The 24,103-nt window shown below is 39.4% G+C and overlaps 1 protein-coding gene across 4 annotated transcripts in view; it reads left to right on the top strand.

The window, feature by feature from the left end:
- NOX4 (NADPH oxidase 4) overlaps window positions 1-24,103 on the top strand; it is a 102,149-nt gene that overhangs the window by 31,944 nt on the left and 46,102 nt on the right. For all 4 annotated transcript variants that reach the window (XM_009102739.4, XM_050979971.1, XM_050979977.1 and 1 more), the window contains one exon: window positions 10,964-11,024. In XM_009102739.4, coding sequence (XP_009100987.2) covers window positions 10,964-11,024 — 61 coding nt within the window. The remainder of the gene's footprint in view (window positions 1-10,963; window positions 11,025-24,103) is intronic.

The following is a 24,103-nucleotide window of genomic DNA, read 5'->3' as shown; positions in this document are numbered from 1 at the left end:
TTATGTTTTCCCCTTGATGAACTCTTTTAAAGAGATTTGTCTTTCAGATCAAGTGCAAGATATGGTCTGGAGATCAGACCATCCAGAGAAACATGCTCTGCTTTCTGAGGCTGACGTTTCTTTACCCTTTTTGGAGGAAAGTGTGGAACTTGTCTGCTATGGAATGCAATTTAAATATAATTTTCTAAATCAGTCTTTAGAGACCTTGAAGTCCTCTTTGTTTTAACCTGTAGGAAGAAGAAGAGACTAAGGCTTGCAGTTTACATTGTTTTTTTTTTTATCTCCATCACAAATTTTCCCCTTGCTGTTGAGTTCCCTCAATTTGCAGCACCATGAATCCATGACTGCATGCTTTCTTTTTTAATTTTTTTTTTTTTTTGCTAATGAATGGCATTGGAAGCAGAGACCTGTTTAGACTATATGTTAGTGTCCTAAGTCGCTTTTTCTACTGTGTTTCTAGAATTTCTTGCATTAGCAAGCAGTGGTTAGGAGTAAGCTTCATGCATGGAAAGAGCCTTGTGTTTTGCAGATTTTAAGTGCTTCAGAAGATGTCTTGAGTTCTCTGATGAGGTCTCTGCTGAATCCACTACAGCCTACAGAATCAAAGCACAAACTCTCATAAGCTGCAGTTTAGACCACTTGGCTCTCAAAAGACCTGTGTCTACTCGCAGCAGCTCATAAAGCTTGGTAACCTTGTTATTTCAGTAGTGTTGATTTTCTTGTGCCAAAGGAAGGTAGGAAACAACTACATCACTTCATTTAGAATTTAGACTGTAACAGACCTTGAAATAAGGACAAGAATAAGACATGAATCCATCTAAATTTGGAGATGGCTCAGATCTGAAGTTTGGTTTGGGAAAATTCTGTTTTGTAACAAACATCTATAATTGCAGCATCAAATAATCTGTTATTCCAAAGGTTTGATAGTTTTGGCTGTCACTGGCAGCTGTCATGCCCCTGCTTCTGCCTTGGAGCTAAAGGCTGAATATCCTGAAGCTTCTTTTGTTGCCTTTTTTATTCTTCACTTGACACATACATGTATCTAAAGATATTCCTGTTGATATTTAAGCACAGGTAGCTTGCATAAACACTTGCTGAGCTTTTCCTGTGTCTGTATAAGAAGTTCTCTGAATAGCCACTGATTAGTAGCTTCATGAGATAGATAGATAGATAGATTTAAAAGAGACCAGTGGTTCAGAAGTGGCACATAAAAAGCAAAAAAATCAAAACAAGCCAAACCAAAGTTCCCAGCCTTGAGACTCCAGGGCTTTAAAAAATATGTGCCTTATTAGTAAGGTAGGAGATTGCTTCTTCAGACCCTCTAAAGAGTTATGGCTCTTTGTTCAGTGTCCAGATCCCAGTTCTGGTAACAGCTAAGCAGTGATCAACTACTGGCAAGAAGAGGTTTGAAACATTATTTGAAACTAGAAAGTTTGTCTCATGTCAGAGTGAGCTATGACCTCCCCTACTTTAGTGCTGCATTTAATCTGCTTTTAAATCCCATTGAAGTAACTGGAAACTGGAAGAGTCTGGTAATAAAAAGCTTCAAGAAGTTCTGCCCTTTTTCTGGTTCTCCATATATTTGAGCAGATGGTTAGTTTGAAGTAGATCACATCAGGAGGATTTGTAGTGCAACATCTTCCTTCCTTTCCTTCCACATACAGTTCTGTATGAGTAAGAAAACTCCAGAGGGAGGAAGGTATGTGTGCATTTTTTAACAAGTCAAAACTGATTTTTTAGGAGAGGATAAGTTTGCATATGCAGATACTCAGATCCAAATGTATATTATTAAAGAAGAATACTCACTTCTTGATTAATTTCTAGGTAGTAGAGTAATATCATCACAGGCAGAGAAACTCTTAAATCCATTAACCATGTCAGAGTAAATAGAAGAATTACCTGGGAGGTTTCTGAATATACATGACAAGTTATATACTGTACCTAAAATCTCAGAGCTATTACTTAATCATAGATTTTCTGCCTTTAAGGGTTTTGTTTAGTTTTGATTGGTTTTTTTGGGGTTTTTTTGGTAGATTGAGCTTTCCTTGTCACCTCTGCATCTCTGTTAAAGTCCATTTGGTATCTGGATTTAGACATGATGGAATTACAAGGTGGTGGCCCTGATCTGTACATTTTATGTTTTTGGGCCTGATTCCTTGTCAGAACAATCTTAGCAAATTTTACACTCAGTATAAACAACATCAGAAGTAGCACATTGGCTTTTGCAAAATAAAATCAGTGTTTTGTAGACCAAGAGTTGCCTTTATCCCTGCATAGTCTAGGGTTCATTTAAAACCGGTGAAGGTCTTAACAGTCTAGCAGTGAAACTTTAGCTCTAAGCTTCTTTAAGCCAGAAATTTTGTACTGCATAAGGAGATGATGGCAAAACATGTGCCCTGCACTGTAAACTTGAGAAATAAACTGTCCACAACAGGAAAAGCCTAGGGGCCAAATTCTGAAATACTTCATTTAAAAAAATGGAAAAATTGTTGGAAGGTTGCCTGAGTAAAAAGTACGTAAGGACATCAAGAGCTAAGTTCATACTGTCAGATAAATACAATAAAAACAAAATCTAACATGATGACATTCTAATAAGATTTGTTAAATATCTTGTGCAAATAGTTATGAAACTTGTCTTTATGAGATGATTTGCAGAGTGTTTAGGGAAATTGTGAAGTATCTTGCTGGCAAGCTAAAGAAATCCCTAGAGCTTGTCTGCTCTTCATGGAAGTAGAATATCTAGCAGCTGTTTGATGAAGAATTTAAGTTAAACAAAAATAGAAAAGATTAACATTGCAGATGTCTTTAGTACTTCCTTAGACTTGTTTGTTTGGTTTGGGGATTAATAATTGTGGGGTCTGTATAAAAACCCTACGTAAACCCTGACTTTTATTTAAACTTTCAAATCTGACTCTTTCGGTGAGAAGGGAACACAGAAATTGTTACACTCAAGTTTCAAGTTCACTAAACCCCAAGTTCTCCTTCAGCAGATACTTTAAACAGAAGGTGGCAAATCCTTCTAATCAGCAGAGTTTGGGTTTCTTTGATACAATGAAAGTAAACTTACAATACATAATAAGCATGTACTGACTTCAGCAGAGAAATATGTTTTCTCCCATCAGAGATAGTGCTTTTAGTTTGGCTGCTAAGTCAGGTTAGAGCAAGGTCTAGGAACTGCAGGAGAACATCAGAATAAAACAAACAAAAAAGACCAATGACCTTCCCCCCCCCCCCACCCCAGACAAACACACAAACAACAAAAACAAAACCTGAGCACAAGCTTTAAGCATGAACTTAAGCATGTGGACAAAATATTAGAGGAAATTAAGTTCCTTGCCTCTTGCTGTTGTAAAATTAAGACCATCTGGCTGGTGGGGCTCTCTGCTTTAGCCTGGCAAAATAGAGTGTGTGCTGGTAGGGGAGTTCAGAGGGACACAGCAGTTCCTCAAGGTGGTGATGATCTGACTGGAAGACCTGTTGATCCAGAGTGTCTCACACCCCTGAAAGCCAGTCATCATGAGCCTTGAGGTGGCCCATTGTTTTGCTTGGGGATGATTGGACCTTTTTGTGCTGTTGAGTTTCCTTGTTCTAGGTTTGTCAGTTCTGTGCATTGTTGCTTGGCAATGTGTCCGTGTACCCTTGGAGGACTTGGGAGAGGCAGCCTGGGGCAGAAGCATTTTTCTTCTGCTTTTTATTCCTTCAGGGACAAAGGCTTTCATCCTGACCATCCTGAAATGTTGTGAATTGGTTTTTTTCCCCCCGAGCCAGCAACTTGAGATGCATAAATTATATAGGCTGAATATTGCTAGGATTGAAACACTTTTATTTTCTCTCTTAGAGAGAATCAGAGTTGATGATTTCTATGGGTTCCTTCCAGCTTGAGCATTCTATGACTCTGATGTGTAGCGTGTCTGCTGGGGTAAAAGGGTGGTCAGCAAGTTTTTTGCCTTGGTTGAGCTGCAGAGGAAAGTAAATGCTGATTAGTGTTGAAATGTGTACCCTTGTAGTGAGTGCATCCATAGCAGCCATAGAGTAGCAGTTGCACTGTTACAAACCTACTAGAAAACAAATGAAGAAATTTCATATTATATATTCAACAATTTATTTTATGCCATACTGTGTGTATTTTACAAGACTTGGTCTATTTACACTCCTAAGACAACACTACATTAAAAGTTTGCATTTTCTTTTAGTGCAAGAGTAAAATCAAGGAACAAGTAGATTTTATAGAGAGGGATCTCATAGATTGAGAACTAAAGAAAACAAAGATAATTTTTAACACTGAGAGTAATTTAACAACTGAGATTGCAGGGAGTGCATTAGCAAATGTGAACTATAGACTCATGGGAATTGATGGGTGTGGGTTTGTGGTTTGTGTTACTGAGGAAGTTAGACCCCAGATGACCAGAATGATCCTTCTTGGAGCTGCAGCTGCCCAGTGATGCATCCTGCAGTTTGTTATGATGTGTTTTTTCCACTAGCTTGACTGCAGGTGTCTGAGGTTGTACAGCAAAGAGTATATGGCAATGGAAGGTGAAAAATGTTTGGGATGTGTTGCTGCAGCTGCTTGCTGGGCTGCTAGCTGGGAGTTGGCTCTACTGTGGCAGGGCTCTGGCTGAAGCTGTGGGTGTTTGAGGCATGGTGGTCTTGCCTTGATCATCCTGGTACTGCTGATACTTAATTCATACCCCATGGTTAGGATTTCCCCACATTCAAGATGTTATGGTGTCTGCCAGTTCAGTTGGGATAGCTGTAAGGCCAGGTGCCTAACAGGAAAAGCTTTTAACTAAAATCCAATCTGTAAAATAACATGATGCAGAAAAAAATAGAGACATTTTAAAAAATCTCCAAGTGTTTGAGGAAGAGATGTGTTTAAAAGAATACCTCCACGTAGTAACTTTTTTTTCCCTCTGAAATTAGCTTCTTACAGGATAAATTAGTTAAAGCAGGGATAGCCCAGTGTTACAGAGTTCAACTCTTATGAGTCAGACTGAAGTCTAGCTACTATTTCTTGGCTACCTTTATATAGCATGCCTGTGTTTGTCATCACTCCTCTCCATTTTCTAATGTCAGAATGAATCATTTTAGGAATGTTTGTATCAGTTCTGTATGAAACCAGACAAGCTGCAGCTTACTGAGCTTCCAAGGTTCATATTTTCTTGTCAGTTGGCAGAGTTGAACACTTTTTATTTCTTTTTTCTCTTTTTTTAATTTTTTTTCCCTTTTACAGAAGGAAAAATACTCTGGTTCTATTTAGTTCTTCTTTTTTTCTCCTCACTTCTGCCTCTTTTCAAAACCTGCCAAGTCTCTAATGTGTTTCTCTTGGTCTGGGTAAGGGTTCATTGAGTCTGCAGCAAGGATGGGCTGATGAACCAGGGTTTGCAGTGCAGCTGGTTCACCTTGGCAGGCAGGACCATGGAAACAGCGTCTCTGCACTGTTTGCAGTCCCTGCCAGGATATCTGCAAATCCATATTAGGATCATATCATGGCTTTTTACTCAAAGTGAAAGACTTCTTTGAAGGAGTTTCCTTTTATGTAAACAAATCCCACAACAAGCTTTTTAATTCCCCCAATCAGACACTTTGTTCTCCCAGCTGTAGCACAGATCTTCTTTGTAATTTTGGTCACTGTTCAGGCCACCTACTGCAGTGCCAAATGCAGAGGTGATGTTTACTGTGGTGCAGTTTACTCAAGAGCAGTATCTCTACTGGAACTTGTAAGGAGCTTTATTTGCAGAGCCACTGGGGGTTTGTAACTTGGGCATCCCTTTCATCTCCTTTCTTCTGATAGCAGCTATTCCTTGGTGTTATCCTGGTGCATGCATTAGCATTTCTGTGATAGTCAGTAATTAGAACTTAACACCTCTCTAAAGAGGCTTCACAGTTCTTATGGTAGAGGTGCACAGAAGAACTGGAAACATTTAGGGATTAACTTTTTATTTTCTTGCTAGTTTGCTGTTGTCTCACCCCATTCCCTGCACCCTAACGCCTTAAAAGACTGTTTTAAAATACTGAACAGCATTTAATAACATGTAAATAGCTTCAGAAAGATTTGTCTCATTTCTTGTTCTGGACAGTAGATGAGCATGGTGTTAAATATTGAGGGTACCCTAAGCTAGAAGCACAGATGTTCATAAGTTTTCAGTTGCTTTGTGCTGGTCTCTCATGCACAGATTTCTCCACTGCTCATTGCCATGAGCAGGTTTTGGTACCAGTGTAGAATCACAGAGTCACACAGGTTGGAAAAGATCCTTAACCCAGCACTACCATGTCCACCACCAACCCATGTCCCTAAGCACCACATCTGCATGTCCTTTGAACATTTCCTGGGATGGTGACTCCACCACTTCCTCAGACTGCCTGTTCCCCATGCTTGACCACTGTTTTGGGGAAGAAATTTTTCCTAATAACCCATCTAAATCTCTCCTGGGGCAACCTGGGGTTGTTATACAGTGGGTGTAAAGTAGAACTGCTATGATCTAACAGTAATTAGTCTGCTCACTTTGCATTCATATAAAAGCAAGGTAGAGGACAACAGAAAACTGTGATCACAATATAAAATTGTTAAATAAAATATATTTCAAATAGGTGTTAATCTAGTAGTGTATTACAAATTAGTTAAATTATTCAGTTGATCTTGGCATAGAGGTAGAAAGTAGAGCTTAGGTTACTAGTGAATGTAATTAATTTAGTGGTTTATAAGAATAAACTTCTCCAGGAATTATTGCACAATCCCTGTGTGATAACTTGCATTTGTGTTCCAAGTTAGCTTGAAGTAAAAAAGGAAAAAAAAAAAAAGGAAAGTTTTTTTTTTATCAAGATGTAGAACAATCTGTATTCTCTAAATTTTGTCTGCATATAAAATCCTGTAATTTTGTTGAATGTGAAAATACATACAAAAATAGGCATTGTAAACTGAGGAAAGTATTCCATCCTAATGCTAAGAATATAGTTTGGTTTCTCTGAGGGTGTAAATCTGCACAGCTGTATTAAATGTAACAAAATTTCTTTGGCTTTCAGTTGATTTTTGAGAAGGGCCAAATGCTGGAAGATAACCTGATGAATGTAGACATTCATACCTGTAAACTTTCACTTTTTAAAGGTACAGATCACCTGAGGTTTGAATAAGATGAATGTTACTTCATGTTATTACAGTATCTGCAACAGTTAATTTGTATATCATAGCATTTTAATCAAATGAGTGAAGCAAATAAGTTGAAAATGTGGAAAGAATTACTGAAAAGCATTTCTGACCTTTAGTTTAATATTGTTTAATATCTACTCTCTCTGTTTAATATCTATTCTCCCTTCTCGTTACAGGCTATTCAAGTTAGTAATTACCCTTTTTGGAAAACAGGGTTGATTTAAGGAAAAGAACACAAGATAAAGTTTCTTTTATTATTATTTTAAGATTGAATAAGCTTTGTAATTTTCCACTTGCCAGTGTATTGAGCAATAAAGGAAGAGTAGAGAGCTTCAGCATAGTACACTGTATTGTCTCTTAGGGTTCCCGGGTTAAAAGCAGCAGGGGGAAATTGAAATGTTATTTACCAAAACACAGTTTCAAAATAATTTTAATTGGTGTTGTTCACAGCTTCAGAGAGGGCATGATGCATTTCTGAGGCCCCTTTGGCACACCTTCATTTAGCCAAGGCAATAACCCCAGGTACTAGTACGTGATGGGAATTGTCTGGCTGGAAAGGAGTCAGCACAGTGTGGCCACGGGCTCGTGGTGAACACCAAGTTGACCATGAACCCACAATGTGCCCTTGCAGCAGAGAAAGCCAACAGCTTCCTGAGCTGTATTAGGCAGATGGAGAGAGGTGACCCTTCTCCCATCAGTGACATGTCTGGAGCTCTGTGCCCAGTTCTGGACTTCCCAGCACAAGAGAGACATGGATGTATTGAAGCCCAAAGAGTCATTAGGATGAGTAAGGGACTAGAGAATCTCTGGGTATGAGGAGAGGCTGAGACAGCTGAACTGAGTGACAAGAGAAGAAAATAGGATTAGTCTCCTCAGAGGCACACAGTGACAGGACAACACAAACTGGTATAGGAGGTTTCATCTGGACCTAAGAGAAGCCCCTCTTTATATCTAAGGGTGGCACAGGTTGCCTGGACAGGCTGTGGAGTCTCCATCCTTGGAGACCTTCGAAGCATAACAGGATGCTCTCCTGGGCCACCTGCTCTTGCAGAACCTGCTTTCACAAGGGGATCAAAGTAGCCAATCTTCAGAGGTGCATTCTAGTCTCAGCTATCATATGATTCTGTGATTTCAGGAAGGTTAAATATTTAAGAGAATATTTCCTTGCACTTCATTACTCATTCCCAGTGGTCTGTTAATAAATAACACGGGAAAATCTACCCACTTTCATGGTTAAACTTCTGAAAAACTGTCTTTGAATATTTTTAAGCTGCTGGAATGTATTCTCCAACAGTCTGGAAAAAGCCGCTGTTTAGAGTCTTAATTGTGTTTACGGAGATGAAAGAGGTAAAATCAGTGTTCTGTGCAGTAAAAATATGTAAATACAATTTCAGAGTTAAAATTATAGGCATGTAGGAAAGTGTGAAAGTCAGAAGAGGCCTGTGGAGGTCATCTGGTTTGACCTTCTGGTGCAAGGGCTGTGGATGAGGTTATTCAGTGTTGTGTGAAGCTGAATTAGCAGGAGAAATTGTACCATTTCCCTGGCTGCCTGTTCCATGATGCAAAACACTTTTCTTATATCCAAATGAAATTTCCCCTGAAGCAATTTGTACTCCTGGTTTGGTGTTTTGTTGCCATGCATAGTGCTGAAGAGAAGAGAGCTCCTTAATCTTCTTTTTAGCTGTTTCCTTGAGTTATTCGTAGACAGACATCTCCCCAAGACTTTTCTTCTATGGCTTACCCAAGCACATTCCCTTACTGACCTCTCTCTGAATGTCAGGTTATCCAGTCCTCTCACTGCTCTGGTGCTCCTTTGCTGGATTACCTACATTCTTTCTCTCTTTTAAACTGGAGAAAATTCACTCCATGTAGCCCAGATAGGCATGTTTCTTCTGGTAAGATCTAGCAGCACAAGGAGATTTTTCCAGAACTCTATGAGGATGTCTCATAGCTAGTTATAAGTATCAAAATAGGTTTCCTAAACTCTAAAGAGAAATAAATCGCACTTTTATTGGACAATTTTTCAGGGTAGTGCAGAGAAGAGTTAGTCATAAGGGTAATGGAAAGTATAACAGATTTGAACCTATTCTGGCAGGAGACAAGGGGTATTCTGCCATTAACTTTGTGGGAGCAGGGAATAACAATTTTGTAGAAGATGTGCTGAACTGGGACCGTGGATAGTTGGACTAAGAAAATCAGTCTACCTCCTGTGAAACACAGAGAGCCCTGGGGCAGCCCAGAGTGAAAAACCCTACAGAAGGCTCGGAACAGACCTTTTTGCTGCCAGTATACACCTTCCCATCTAAGAGACTGCTTATTCACTTTTATATGGAGAACTAGTCTTGATATTTTTGTTGAAAGATGCTGCAGTGAGGCATAGCAAACACTAGCCTCATTGTCTGCATCCCTCCCTTGATGCTGTTTTTCTTTGGAGACTAAGGCTTGCTGAAATAATTGAGACTCTGGGTTTCTGTACCTCATTTTTGTAGGAAAACTTGGAATATAATAAGGAGTTACATAAAAGTCTGTCTAGTAATCAGTGGTTTTAAAAGGAGTGCTCTTCCCCCTCAGGAAAACGGAGTGATGAGCTGGGACTTTGTATTCCCTGTTTAGTTTTTCCAAGATGTAGATAATACTAACCTTTTACCTGTGTCTGCTGCTAAATGCAGAACTGACAGGAGCTGATTTTCAGCCCTGGGGTCAGTGGCTTCATACTAGCTAGAAAATATTATCTTGGGAGCACTTATGGCAAAGGTCCAGGACAGAGCCAGGAAATATCTACATAAGCATGGTGCATGAGTATTTGGTGCATGGATTTTCTACCTGGGCCCCTCTTATTTATAATATGGATGTGTTCTTTGAATTTAAGCCCTCCCCTCAAAACTGCCATTTGTTCTTAATAGCAGGGAAAAAAGAAAAGGGACAGAACATCATCTGTTGGGTATTGGTTTCATTATAGAGCTTGGATTGATCATTAACATGGTCTAAGAAAGGCATCAACACTCAGGAATAGTATCTCTTATCAAAAAGAAACCAATGGTGTTGGTTTATAGAAGAAAAAAGCGAAGAATCTTTTCTGTTTATGCATGCATCATTTGGTGTACCTGCAAAAGCTGTCTAAGCAGTGCATTTAAAATGTCCCTCTAGCAATGAGTGAAAGTAAGGGGGGTCCTTAGTCCTTGACTGGAGGTTTTTTAAATACTGTGGTGTGGATAAGATGTAAGTGATAACATTGCTGTGTTGATAGTCACATTCAGTAGCCTTGAAGAGAGGGCACGTGTGTGGAGTGAGAGAATGGTGGCTGCAATGTGATTTTTATGGCACACTATGGAATTACGGTCTTGTGAATTGCTCACAGTTTCCATTTAAAAGGAAACATCAGTTGTATGAGAATAGTCAGCTTGAAAATGTGGGCCTTGACATTCAGGAATCAAAAGTCTCTTGAATACCTTAAGAATGATGGGGCAGTTCCTGATTTTGAATGATGCATCAATAGTAGAGGAATACTTCCATTCTATTGTTGGTATCCTTGCTGAGTACTGCTTAGTGAAGTGTCTGTTCCAAATCACATCCCCAAGCAAGCATCCAGTTTCCTCTGTGACCAGAAGAAAGGGTTAAGTCTGAAGCGTTATTACTAGGCATTCTTGGCTTCCCCAGCTGTGTTGATGATAGTCTTGCTTCTTTAAGGGTACAGCTGCTGGTGTGGCTGTTTAGGAATGACCTATCAACACCAGGTTCTGTCTTAACAACTGTACTTTGAATGCTTTTTTTTTTTTTCTGTTACTCAGAAGTGGTGCTTAATACATTTAATATTTTTAGTGCCCTACAGATACCAAAGCAACGTTTGGGGTCCACCTAAAAGTAGTAGGAGACTGGACAGGTATGTAGAAAACCAATTGCTTTTCAGAGACAAATGCCTTTACTTGAACTGTTCTCACTTTCTGGCTTCAGCACAATTGTTCCTTCACTGTGGTGCATTCTCACTAGAGATTGTTCATGCTTGTTTTCCCAAAGTTGTTTTTATTACATTCTTGATGCAATCCCTGCTTTATTCAGATGTACATATAACATGTTTTTTCCACTACTAACTGATCTTCTGATTGCACTGTAATAATTTTCAGCATTCCTCCATTTCTGCCTCTTTTTCTTGTTTTTGGGTGCCTGCTACCACTGTGCAGTGCAGTGCCTCTGTATGTGCATAGTAGTGTCTGCAGAAATGCTGAAATGTGCAGCTCCCAGATAAGCGGATTTTGGTTCCAGCAGTTTGGATGGCAGCCAGGTTAATTAACGCCTGTGGAACACTGAGATTACAGGTTTGCTTTCATGTTCTTCCATGCTCTTCCACTGCTCTTTGAATGTCCTCCAGACCAGGGTGTAAGCCAGGATTCCCTGCAGAGGAGAAGGGCAATTTGGTGCTCTGTGTGACAGTTGTATACTCAAGTGATAGTTGTCCTTATTCCGTAGTGTCTGACTTTGTTCTTGCTCAGCATAGCATTTCCTTGTAAGGAAGACAGATACACAGCAGGGTCTGGTTCATTTCTTAGGAAGAAGTGTTCTCCATGTTAATTTGTATCAGCTTGTGTGTTTGAGTCAAATGAGTTTGTCACCCTAAAAGGGATTAGACCAATGCAGAGATAATAAGTCTGTGCATATTTGTTGAACTTTCTAGTCTGGCTGCAAACTTGCCTCTGCAAGACTTCAATAGGCAAAGGCTGCGAGGGCAATGCCATGTGCACATGTGTTCCATAATCCCCCTGATTTTCACTCCTTGCTTGAAGTGTTGGCCAGACAGGGGCAGATTAGCCTCTAGTCTGCCTCAGAATGATGGCTCTTTTGTTGGTAAGCATCATTCCTACATGGGAGGTGACAGTGGGCTATTTGGAAAAGTGGGACGGAGAAGCACTAGCTAAATGATTTTTTCCAAAATAAGTGGCATCTTTACAGTTTTCTGGTTACCTCTGTGGTTTGAATTGCTCTCTTTTAGCATTTATGTATTGTTCTCCCAAGTCAGGATCTTCAGTCTCCACTGAAAGGAAGGTCTGCCCAGGTTGGACGGTGTGATATTCAGGACACTGTCACATTACAGAGACCATTTCTTGTGGTAGTTTTACTAAAGAGAGATATCTCTCCCCTGTCAGATGTGCTGTCAAGAGGCAGACAGTTTACCCAGCCCTTGGTGCTGCATCAGTACTGTGGAGCCCTGTTCTCACTCCTTCCCTTAAGCCCTGTGACAATTAATAGTCTCTAATCTGCTGACTGTTTGAGGAAGGATTATTATATTTGCCACGTTCCTTATTATCTTTCTTAAGCATGCTTTAAAAGCTGCTTCTGCAGACAGGATATTAGACTGGAGGAGTGTTTATGAGACATACTGTCATTTGAGCTCTTTTCATGACCTATTCTCCCAGCCTTTATCCTATTTATTAAAATTCTCTTTTGTATCACCATCTCCCATTCCTGACAGTTTATACCTGACACCAAAGAGACTTGATGATTTATTTCAGAGAACTCAATTACAAGCCTAAATTAAAAGAATGCAAGAGAGGTGCAGATATGCCATGAAATGCAGAGAAGAACTGATTAGTTGAGGTATTTCTCCTCTGGATAACTTCAGCTTTTTTAGCTGCCTGCACCTGGGAGACGTGGTGAAAGAACATTTCCTGCCACTAGCTGTAAGGACAGGAGAGGGAGTGCAGATTGCTGGCAAACCAATTCTGCAGGTTGTTTCAGGTCAAGTCTCTTAACAATGTCTCTGACTGATATTTGGAAAATGTAATAGAATCCTTTGTTTTGTAGGTTGGGAAAGCAACTCCATGTCAAGAGAAAAGGGGCAATAGTATTTTCAGCTCCTGATGAGAAGTTGCTGTTGATGGGAAGTCATTTATTGCCCATATCCCAGTGTGTATAATTTTAGATTTCAAATAAAATAAGCTGAAAGAAGCAGTTTTAGGGAAAGCCAGTCATTCTAGAAACAATGCTTTGCATAAGACCTGATACTTAGAAGATTTTCAGGCAGTATTGTTATTTGCTTTTTAAAATCAATTATTTAAATAATAGAAAGTGTAGGACAGAAAAAGTAGGTAAGAGAGGAAGAAGCTAGAGAACCAGTAGCTCTGAGACCTTTGCAAACCAACTGGTAATCTAGACCCTCTGTTTCATGCTCCATTCAGTGGTGCTGTCTGAGCTTAGAACAGCTGAGAATCTGTGTCCCTCAGAAGCAGATCTGGATAAAAACACAAATGTCCTTTCCATTATATAAGCACCCCTATCCTTTTCCAGTACAAATCTGAGATCTCCTATTTCTCACCCATGTTGTGGTGCTGTTAATAACTGTATAGTGCTTAACTTACATGTTCATCACAGAAAACAGTCACACAGGCACTGGTATTGCTGTAATGTGCCTTCAGATGCCTTTGGAGCACATGTTTTCTCCTGAAATTATTCCCCTAGCTCCCTTTGTAGACCTATAACCTGTTTATATGTCTAGTTTAGGATAAGACAAGCCAGGCTCCAAGCATGCCTTTTTCTCTTCATTGATTGTAAAGAGAATCTCTATATGTCTATATATCTATATCTATCCCACTGCCTCAGAGATAGGTAGTTTAGTTCATTGGCAACTGGTTGTGATCTTTCCCACGTAAACATTTCTAATTTGATTTTTCATTCCATATTTTTCCATGAGTATTGTGAACAGGGGAATAGCTATCATAGACCTTCCTAAAAATGGGTTTGTCATTTTGCAATTGCTTTCCTTGTGCTGATGTGTGAGCTGCCTAAGTCAGCAGCTCTTGTATTAGCAGAACGTTCCGTGGCACTGTGAAACCTGCGGCTGCGGAACACGGCTTAGTTGGACAGTCAGGACTTGGGTGCCCACGTTAGGATGCGTTTGCAGTGGTTGATCTGTGGTGATGGCACACATGCAGGTTGGTTTAGCCCCGTGGTGCAGAGCTGAGTCAGCTTCTCTTCCTCTGTGGCTTTCTCAAGCTGAGCTGGTTGGGTGTTTATACCCTGCAGTAACGTTGAGGGTCCTGCAGTGTCTCACTCGTGGGTCAGAGCTGTGAGATGCATGAGGAACCAAAAAGCTGATCTTGTTCCTATCTATCCCCTCTAAATACCTATTTTATTCTGCTTCTCTTGGTACCTGTGGCCACCTGTTTTTCCTTTAGCTTTGAAGTAATTGTTGGCTTAGTTTTTACAACACAATTTTTTCAAGGTTTTTTCTTGTCCCACTTACTGTGTAGTTTGTCCTCAGCATTGTCATCTATCAGCCTTGTGTCTCTTCTGTCCTTGCTGCTGCCTCAAGTACTACTGCTTGTTTAACTTTAGAGTTGACATTTCATCTGGCACCTCTGAAGGGAAAAAGAGAGGCCATGGGCCATGCCTCACATCCAACAACTTGACAGCAGTGAAAAAAGACATGGCTGTGTATCAGGACAATGTGTCTCATTCACTATACAAACTTGAGGGTGTGAGACAGAAAGTGATATTGATGGTGCAGGAATAACAGGCTTCAGAAGCCGTGCAGCCTGTTTTTGTGGAGAACAAATACACAGCACTCAGAGGTGTTGAGGTGAACTGCATGCCTTAAGGCAGTGAAACATTGCTGTTATGTTGCAGTGTGTTGCTGGAACAAATTGATGTGGCACCCTGTTTAGAACACTGAAGCTGTTCTGTGGTCCACAGTAATTTGTATAATTTTTACCTAGTAGAGACACCATCCTTCTGTGTTGTTGTGTATGTTCCTAGAGACATTTTCAAGGCTTGTTCTGAGCACCGTGATATTTATTGTGGCTATGCCATGAGAGCACTTGAGTACCATCCATTAAATCTGAGAGCTCCCATTGGTTACTAAATATTGTGGCAGCAGGAGGTGGTGATGTGTGCAGGAACTGTCCAGATAGAGCCAGAACAGACAGATTATGAAGTACTGATGTGCTTCACTCTAACAAATTCTAGATTTCGTCTGCAAATATATGTCTTTGCTTCATTTTTTTTGTGACAGATGAGGTTATGCCTGGTAACTGGGTCATTCAGGTACAAGCAACCTTATTTTACAGGGGACATGGCATGATGGGAATTTTGTCACATATTGTCACAGTCCTTTTTCTGGAAGGTGCAGCTTTGGAGCAGGAAGTTTCATGAGGGAGGAACAAACAAACCATTTTTCAGTTAAAAACAACAAGTTTTTAGAGCATGGCAAATGTATTAAAGGATCTTGTTTAATTCCCTGTGAATTAAAAAAAGAATCTTGTTTAATTCCCTGTGGAGTAAGACCTGAGACAGCAAATAGTACACACCCCAAATTACTTGTTTTTAAGAAGAAAAACAAACAAAAAGTAGGGTAGTTCTTTGGGATTTTGGAGCCTGATTGAGGGTTTTTCTCACATTGACCAGAAGAAGAAAATGACATACCTTTTAAGCGCCTCTGAAGGAAGAATGATCGGAATATTCTGGTCTGAGAGAGTTTGTCAGGAGTATCTGCATGACCCTGCTCTTGCAGCTCCTGATTTATGGGATGTCTGAAGCATCCCAAGCTTATGCATTCCTGTGCTTACCTGGAACTTCTCATCAAGTGCAAGATCTAGCAAAGAGGCAATATTTTAGTTAGGTTCAGTAATGCTGAGGACAGTTTTAGATGTGTTGGAGTAGTGGCTCACTCAGTCAGTATCTCCTGTATTGTCAGTGGACCTTGATTCTGACTGAAGTCATGTGTGGAACAGAAGATGACAAGAAGGAATAATCAGACTATAAAGTCTGTCCACAGGAAGTGACAGGGTTGTCCCAGGTTCACTGTAACTGCTACTGAGTTTCTTTAAAAATACCTACTCACTGGTGATGAACATTTGGTCAACTCTTTTGCTATTACCTCAAGCTCTGTTTGATTTGGGCCTTTTCCACTCCACAGTAACATTTTTTTGTGTTTAGTTATTCCATCAGATTCCTGGCAGGGTGTAAAGGTGTTAATGACGTGGTGCTGTCAGCTGTTCCAGCAAAATCTGTGTGTGGTTTTGGAAGAGCAGGACAGAGATGAGATAGGTGTTATTTTCCACTGATAGATTTTTATGACTAACAATTTGTGTATTGTCAGGGCATCTTACACTTCTGAGGAGGATAGCAGAACTGAGTGATAAAAACATTTAATTGTTGCTTCCTTTTAATATAATTTGACATTAGTAATAAAATGATCTGGTTACATTATTGGGAAGTTAATATGCCTTAACAGTATGATTAGCCATAGTACTGTAAGGAATACTAATTTTATTGTTCATTGCCAATAATGTTCATTATTTATTTTATTTATTCCTTTAAAAATCTCAATAAAAGGCAGGATTAAGAGACTGAAGAAAAAGGAGAACAGATGTAGTTTACTGACTAAAAGGGGTTGAAAGCCCTTTTCCTCTGATTAAACAACTATTGCTGAAGGTGAACACATCTGAATTTTTGGCTCCAGACCTGGATTGTTTTGCATTAGTTGAACTCCAGCTGACTTAGTACCAAAACCAGTGTAACTTGAGTCAAACCCAATTTGAACAGGTAAAGAGTTTTATGTCTAGAGGGGAAAAAAGATATTTGGGTGAGAAGGCTACATTGAAGGAAGTTTTCCCCTACACAGAAGTCCTTTCTTGGTGCATCCTGGTATTTGTAAACTTCCACCCTTTTGTGTATCCCAGGCACTTTTTAATCCTGAAATGATTATAGAAAATGACATGACTCAATGTAAATTTCTGTTTATCCTTTGATACATTATGCACTGGATGTGTGGATGTTGCTGTAGTTAAGAACTGATCCAGTAACACAACGTTGCAGGATTTCTTGTCATGCCTCAGACATTTTCAGCCCTGTGAGGAGCTACAAGAGTGAAGCCTGTGGAGCACATTAGCATGTGCCAGCTGATAGAATCAGAATGAATGTAGGGGAAAAAAGGCAAAAAGCTCTCTACTTTGAAAATAGAGTTATTAGAGTGAAAAGCTCTAGGACATGTATTTGAGTGGACTGCACAGCACACAGTGATTACTGGTTCTGTAATCACTGTGTGCTGTGCTTGCCTACTTAAAGAGGGAAAGTTGCCTTTCTGGAGTTGCCTGTGTTTCACCATTTTTCTGTTAATGTCTGCTTAGGAAAGACTCATTCTTACATAGTTTCTGTGCAGAGGTGCTCAGCTGCTTCAAGCACTGAATATACAAAGTTTGGCTGGATTTTCCTTTGTGTGAGCATGGTTTCTAGAGAAATACAAGAGTTCACATCAAAATACCAGCTCTTCATGCATATCTGCTCTTCCCTAGGGCAATAGATTCTCTTAGATGCCATCCAAATTCTGCTGAAGAATCCCTGCCAAATGTCTAGTTTGGTTCCCAGTTTATTGTTACTTCTCCCTTGGGGACAGAAGGAAAAAACCAGACACATTTCAGGTTTGGAATTTTGAGTTACCACATTTTAACTAAAAATAGTTGGTTAAAATATCGTAAAAGTAGATTTGAAATGGTTCTTTTTGGGATCCTTTTCTAACAGATCATAAAAATTGACATAGTTAATCAGGAAAAATCTATTCCAGCTTTAGAACATTAAAAAAAAATGGAAAAACTTGTGTAGGAACTGTAGATATTTATAAATTTTATGATCATAAGGAACATTTATCTTTACATGCTCCCAACTCCTGCATGATTCTCAGAATAATTTCTATACAGAAATTATATTACAACCTTGGGGTTGTAATATTCTGTAGAGTTTTCAGCTTCAACCTTTCATGGGCTCTTTTTGTACTCTTTTTGAAAATGAAGCTCAACTTTGTGATGATTACATAAGTTAGTTTTGTCCCATGTTTTTTGTTTTTTCCTTTCTCTTTTTTGCCTTTTCCCTCATTTCAGCACAAGAGCGACTACTAGGAAAGATGTGTACATTTTAATTGTTGCCCATTTTTGTGCAAATATGTACAGAAAATGAACATGGCACCTTTCAGCCTTCTGTTTGGTTACCTGTTGTATTAAATCCAAGTTTTGGGACCTGGCATTTATCTGGTTCTTTGCTTCCTGCACCCTCTCCACTTCCAACATTCCACTGAGATACAGAAGTGGGGCTGCTTTTCAATGGCAGTCTTGTTGGTTTGGGCTCTGGTGTGATTTAAAGTGTAGCTCTCTTTTGCACCAGGAATGGTGGTAGTTGAACTGTCACTGAATTGCACTTTATTCCTTGGTCTCTCCTACCTGTCTGCTTATTCCTACTGGTGCTTGGATTGGAGGGCAGAGAGGGGCCAGCGCTCACTCAGAATTTGTGCTGTGTTCAGCACTTAGTTCTGTGGGGGTTGATTAAAGCTCCCACAACATTGCAAATGTCATTGTGATCAAATAGCATGGTCAAATGAGGTTTCCTGTTTTCACAACAAACATTATATAACTGCTTGTTGGCATAATATTAGCTTTGAAGTTCTAGTTAGGGTATCCCATCTCCTTTATTGCAGTCTTTTTTCTCTAAGTATATTTACTTCACTTTTTGTCAGCTGCATGTCCTTACCCTGAACTTCAGTCATCCTTGAAACAGCAGTTACCTGTTCCAAAGTGCCTTTCCATTCCAAAATGCATTAAAATCAGTGCTGGTCTTGTATGTGGGAGGCAAATCCTACACCCCAAATTTCATCATCAGTTCCCTACAGTCCCTTGCAACTCAGCTTTGCATTCATGTGCCACTCCATTCTATTGCTCAGTCCTGTCCTTTAGTATATGCATAATATCTCAGATGCATCAAATGCATGCTGAAAAATTTTAGTTTCCCCTTAAGTTATTAATAATATTATTAAATAATAATATATTAAATATTAATAATAAAAATCTGCCACCAACCACTTGTACAGTTATCAAATGCAAAAATAGGATTCAGGTGTATGTGGTAGCCTCAAAAAAGTTGACTTTCTTTAAAGAAAGAAATCAAACCAAACCTCAGAACTTGCACTGAAAGCATCATCTCATGAGAACTGTCCAAGTAGTAAGTTTCCACAGCTTCTCCAAATGGATATTTTGGTATGTGCTGTGAACAGAAGAGCTTGTTTTAAAATACTTATGGCTTCTCATTTTATATAAACCACACACAAATATACATGCCAATTCCAGCTCTGTACTCAACTTTGAACCTCGTGGTCTTATGCCTCAAAGTTTGGATACCCCAGTGCAGAGTGCAGAGCTGGAGGCAAGTTCCTAGTGGGAATGGAGTCAGACTGCCAGTGCAGTCCATGTTTTAATATAAAGGCATCCTTTTATGAGTGGCAGTCCACTAAATTAATTTGTAATTAAAACCCTTTTTTTTCCTTTCATCAGGTCCTTAAATTGCAAAAAGTAGTGAGGCAGAAATGCTTTAACTATAATATACTATAAAGTTTAAGACAGAGCAAAGTAAATTAATTACTAGTGCATCCCAGTTTTGAGGGAGACTTGAAATGGTGGCTGCTACATGCTGAATGTGGCATTTCTTTGAGAAAAAGGACTGAATTATCTCAGTATTAACTAAAGTGCTGTGAGGAGAAACTGTAAGGGGGAATTCATAGCCTGGAAATCACTTTCCAAAATGCAAAGGAGATTGCATTGTGGTCCAGGGAGTAGACTGTGCTGTGACAGCAATAAATAGCCCTTTGGCATTTGTAGTGCAGCAGCTGATGGGCAGGGTGCAGTGTGTATTTTGTTTCACTGATATTATAACCCCCATTTCTGCAGCTCTGGCATGTTCCTGTTCTTCCTCTTTCCCTTTCTTTAAGGCTTTTTTTTCCTCAAAGTGGGGACAAAGTGTCAGAGCTTGTTTCAAAAAGTATACCACGACTCTCGTTAATATAGTTTGTAACATTTGTAGCGGATAAAACCAAAGTACGTTATAATGACATCATATTTCATGAGAGGAAGGTATTCTAGGAAGAAGTAATATCTCATTAGATCAGCTGAAACAGCTGGGAAAAAAAACAGGTTGTCTTCCAGGCTTGCAGTGCCTTCAGCAGGTGTGACAAAGAAGCAGGGAAGTCAAAGCAAAGAGAAGAAATAATATTCCTGGCTACTTTTTAAAGGAAGTTTTCCCTTGAGAAATATGAACAATAAAATTGCCTAGGAAATTAATAAAGTATAAAATGTAACACTTGGTTTTTTTTTTTTAAATTAGTTTAACTTTTTAAAGAAAAATACTAGAAAAATACTAATTGATTCTTAAAGAATTCATGTGGTCAAGAATACTGTCCAAAAGCCAAAAATATCACTTGTAAATCCTCTCCCAACTTCTTCTTAGGATTTGTATGTCTCCAGCCTTCTTTATCTACTCTTGGCTGGATTCCCAGCTTAGGGTATATTTGCTGTAATATGCCATGGTCTCACTCTGTCCTGTGGAGACACACACTCACATCTTGGCAGAGTGCAGTTTCTGGCAGGGAAATTGGGAAAAGAGATGGGCATGTGGGAATACTTAACTATGACTTGCCTGAAGTATGGCATTTTATTTATATATACATGCCCACACATCTCCCTAAACTTTCAGCATTTGGGTGTGTTTTTTAAATTTTAAATTTTATTTTTTTTTTGTCTCTTATAATCCCAATAGCCTTGATAAACCACAGTTTGATTGGAAATGTTTGACCATCTACAGAGAGTGAAATTTGGACAATGCTTTACAGAAAGCATCACTGTGTTCTTAGTAATTTGAAAGTAAATTCTTCTATTCTGCATATAGAAGCTGATAATGAGTGGATGACTGCTTAGCTTTGTGACTTTCCTGGAATCAGAAGATTTTTAAGAAAAAATGTTAATAAAACCCAAAATTCTGATCATGATCAGAATGATCATGGTAGTGAACACCATGATCGTGAATAAGAGAGAATGCTTCTCTGCTGGGGAGAGAGCCTGGAAAGTCTGTGGATCCAAATAAACTTATTAGTGTTTTTATATGTATTGGAGAAAAAGGCACTCAGTGGAGGTGACAACAGTTTCTTTCAGTGTGGAAGGGGGATTTGGAGGAGAAGAGGAGTTTCAGAGCTTATTGGATATTTTGGGTATTGCTCAAGTGTCTGCTGTGAGGATTTTACTGTACTGTCAGTGATAACATGTACACCTACAGCCTCGAAAAAGCCTCCTCATGTTCTATGAAATTAAAATAAATCAGTGGGCAGTTTGTGCTCTTCACTGCAACAAGCAGCTTTAAGGACTATCTCCTGTCATAAATTTAACATATTCCCTTATCCATTAAACACACTGTAAGTGCCATTTCCTCAAGGAAAACGCCACAGACACCCACGCACATTTCAGAGTCAAAGCTGTGGTGCTTTGCTGGGCTTTGCCAAGTGACTGGTGCCAGCCTGACGGCACAGGGCTTTCCCTTAAGGATTTCACTTACACTGTGTCAGCTGAGTGTCTCCTCAGCTTAGCTGTGACTGGTTTGAAAAAAGCAAAATTTTTAATTAAAGACATTTTTATAATTTCTGTTATTTGATGTTTTCCTTTTTTAATGGGTTGAGGGGATTATGCTAATTGTGCCCTGTTACTAACAAGCGTGGCAAATGAGTCTTTCTCAGTGCAATTTCCAAAAAAAAAACGGCAATTCCTTAATCCAAAAATTTGTTAAGAAGTATTTCTTTAGAAGTGTCCCATACTTCCCAGCCCATATGCACCAGAATGTGCCATGTCTGCTTGAACAGGATTTTATCATTTCTGTGCTGTTATGTATTGCTGAGATTGTGATGGTGCATTGATGTGCTGTTATGTGCCAGGTCATGACTGGTAACTGATATCTAATGATAGTTTATACTTACAGGAATTGGCAAAATCACTTTCTCAAATAAAGATGTGCCAAGTCATTTCCTTACAGTGTTGTGATGAGCTGTTTGATCCAAATCATGTTAAACCACTTGTTCTGTGTTCTAGAGAATAGTTATCAGTTTTAGAATTGCATAGTAAAATTTTTCAGCTTTCCTTTCCTGTCCAAAGCTGGGAATACATTTTCTTGAGTAATAGCAGACTTTCTGTCTTTTAAAAACGTGTCTATTTAATATTCATTATGTTCATAACATTATTAGTTGAAAGATGGAGGTGACAACCTCGTAGAAAACCCCACAGCACATTTTGACAAAAGTCAACAGAAGAGCTAGTGCTAAGTCAACAAATATAGGTATTTTTAAGAAATTGTGAATCAAGAATAAATGAAAACTACCCAGACTAGATTGTGTGTTGTAGTTTATATTCAGGCAGTTGTCTGGCTTAACTTCTCAAGAATGACTTGTCTAATTCAAATGTTAGAAGAAATAACAGAATTGCTCACATCAGGGTGAAATGAAACCATGTTTTGGATACATTTTCTGATACACTTGTGTGCATTAGGTTTTATCACCTTTCAAAAAGAAAAAGGAGGAAAACAGTATCTACTGGCTCATTTCATTTGTCAGTCATTCATATGATCTCCTGCTAAGGTATTGATATTGCCCTTTGAGAGTGGTTATAAGAAATGGAGCCTCAGATGTGATTAGATCTTCGGAAAAAATGTACATTTCTTCCCAGTGGATCATCCCCAGCTGACTGGCAAAATTTATATAGGAAATAGGATCCAGCTGAGCTCTGCTCACATTATCCTATGTAACGCTTCAGTGTAACTGGTGCTTTCAGAGAAGAATTTGTGTGTGTTCTCTGAAAGAGACAGGCAGCTGAAAACACAGGGGAAATGATTTTTAGATATCAATGGAGTCCCTTAGCACCCTGTTTCTGCTTTTGTTTCTTACTTGCAGCCCCACTGTTATTTCTAGCTGTTCAGTTCAGGCAAGAGTTTGGCTGGACAGGCATTTCCCACCCGGGGTGCCTGTCAGCGCTGCTCACTCCGAGTGCTGTACCCAGCACAGTGCAGCTTTCCCTCTGGGAACAACTTAGCCCCTTCCATGCAGGCATTCCCACAGCCTGGCTGTGAGCAAGGCCAGGTTATGCCTGATGATCCCTCTGAGGTCAGCTAAGCCTTGGTGATTAGCAGCATCACAGGGCTCAAGGCTGCTGTTGGAGGGATGGGGGTTGAGCCATCTCTACTTTATATTTCAAGGCTGAGAGTGAGGGTGAATTAGCAAGGAAACTCCCATTCTCTTTCACAAACTGCTTTTTTCTTTAGCATTCCCCTTCTCCTCCCGTCCCTGCCCCAGCTAAGAGAAGCCAGTATTTAACCTGCCCAGCCTGTCTGAAGCTGATTGCAGGGCAGTGTCTTGCCCCACATGTCTACCAGCTGTGCAGGCAGTTGTCTCCTAACCAGCTGTGTCCCTCTTATCAAACTGACATGGGTTTGCAGTTTTGTCCAAAGGTGGCAGTTAATGGGAACAGCACAAAATATTGCTATTTATATCTCTTTCACAAGCAGACCTGCTGATTATATCCTAGAGTCATGGAATGGTTTGGGCTGGAAGGGACCTTAAAGATTTAACTTAAACATTACAGTTCCAGCCTTGGAGATGCATAAAACCCAACAGAACATGGCTATAAGCAGCCTGAACTTTTTAACCATGCTTAGAACAGGACTAGATTATCTCCTGAGATTTCTTCTGCCCTCTGTGATTCTCTACAGTTATTATAGAGTAATTTATTGGCATATTTAAGAGTAATGGTGAAGTTATGTCTGTATTAATTAGAGGGTGAAATGATCCCATGCTTAAGTTTAAGTTGTCACCAAATAGGAATAGGCAAAAGCCCAAGAATGTGTTCAAAGTGACTGGTAGTGGTTTTGGTATGGTAAAAATTTCAGTCTTGGATAGAAATTAATTCCATTATTTTTTGACTGCCATATTAATCTGTCTGTTGAAAAGTTCTTGTCGCTTGTTCAAATGTGTAAAATATATGGCACTTGAAAACGTATTTTTAGACCTGTCTAAAAATACCAGTGGATATATGCATGTGGGTGCATGCTGGTGTTTAATATATTTGGTGACAAGCTAATACACATGGCTGGCAATGATGATACCATGGCAGCCCAAGAATA

The sequence above is a fragment of the Serinus canaria genome, chromosome 1, assembly GCF_022539315.1.
Source record: "Serinus canaria isolate serCan28SL12 chromosome 1, serCan2020, whole genome shotgun sequence".
Lineage (NCBI taxonomy): Eukaryota > Metazoa > Chordata > Aves > Passeriformes > Fringillidae > Serinus > Serinus canaria.
Note: the sequence above shows the minus strand (reverse complement) of the source record. Positions and strands in the feature narration are given on the sequence as shown.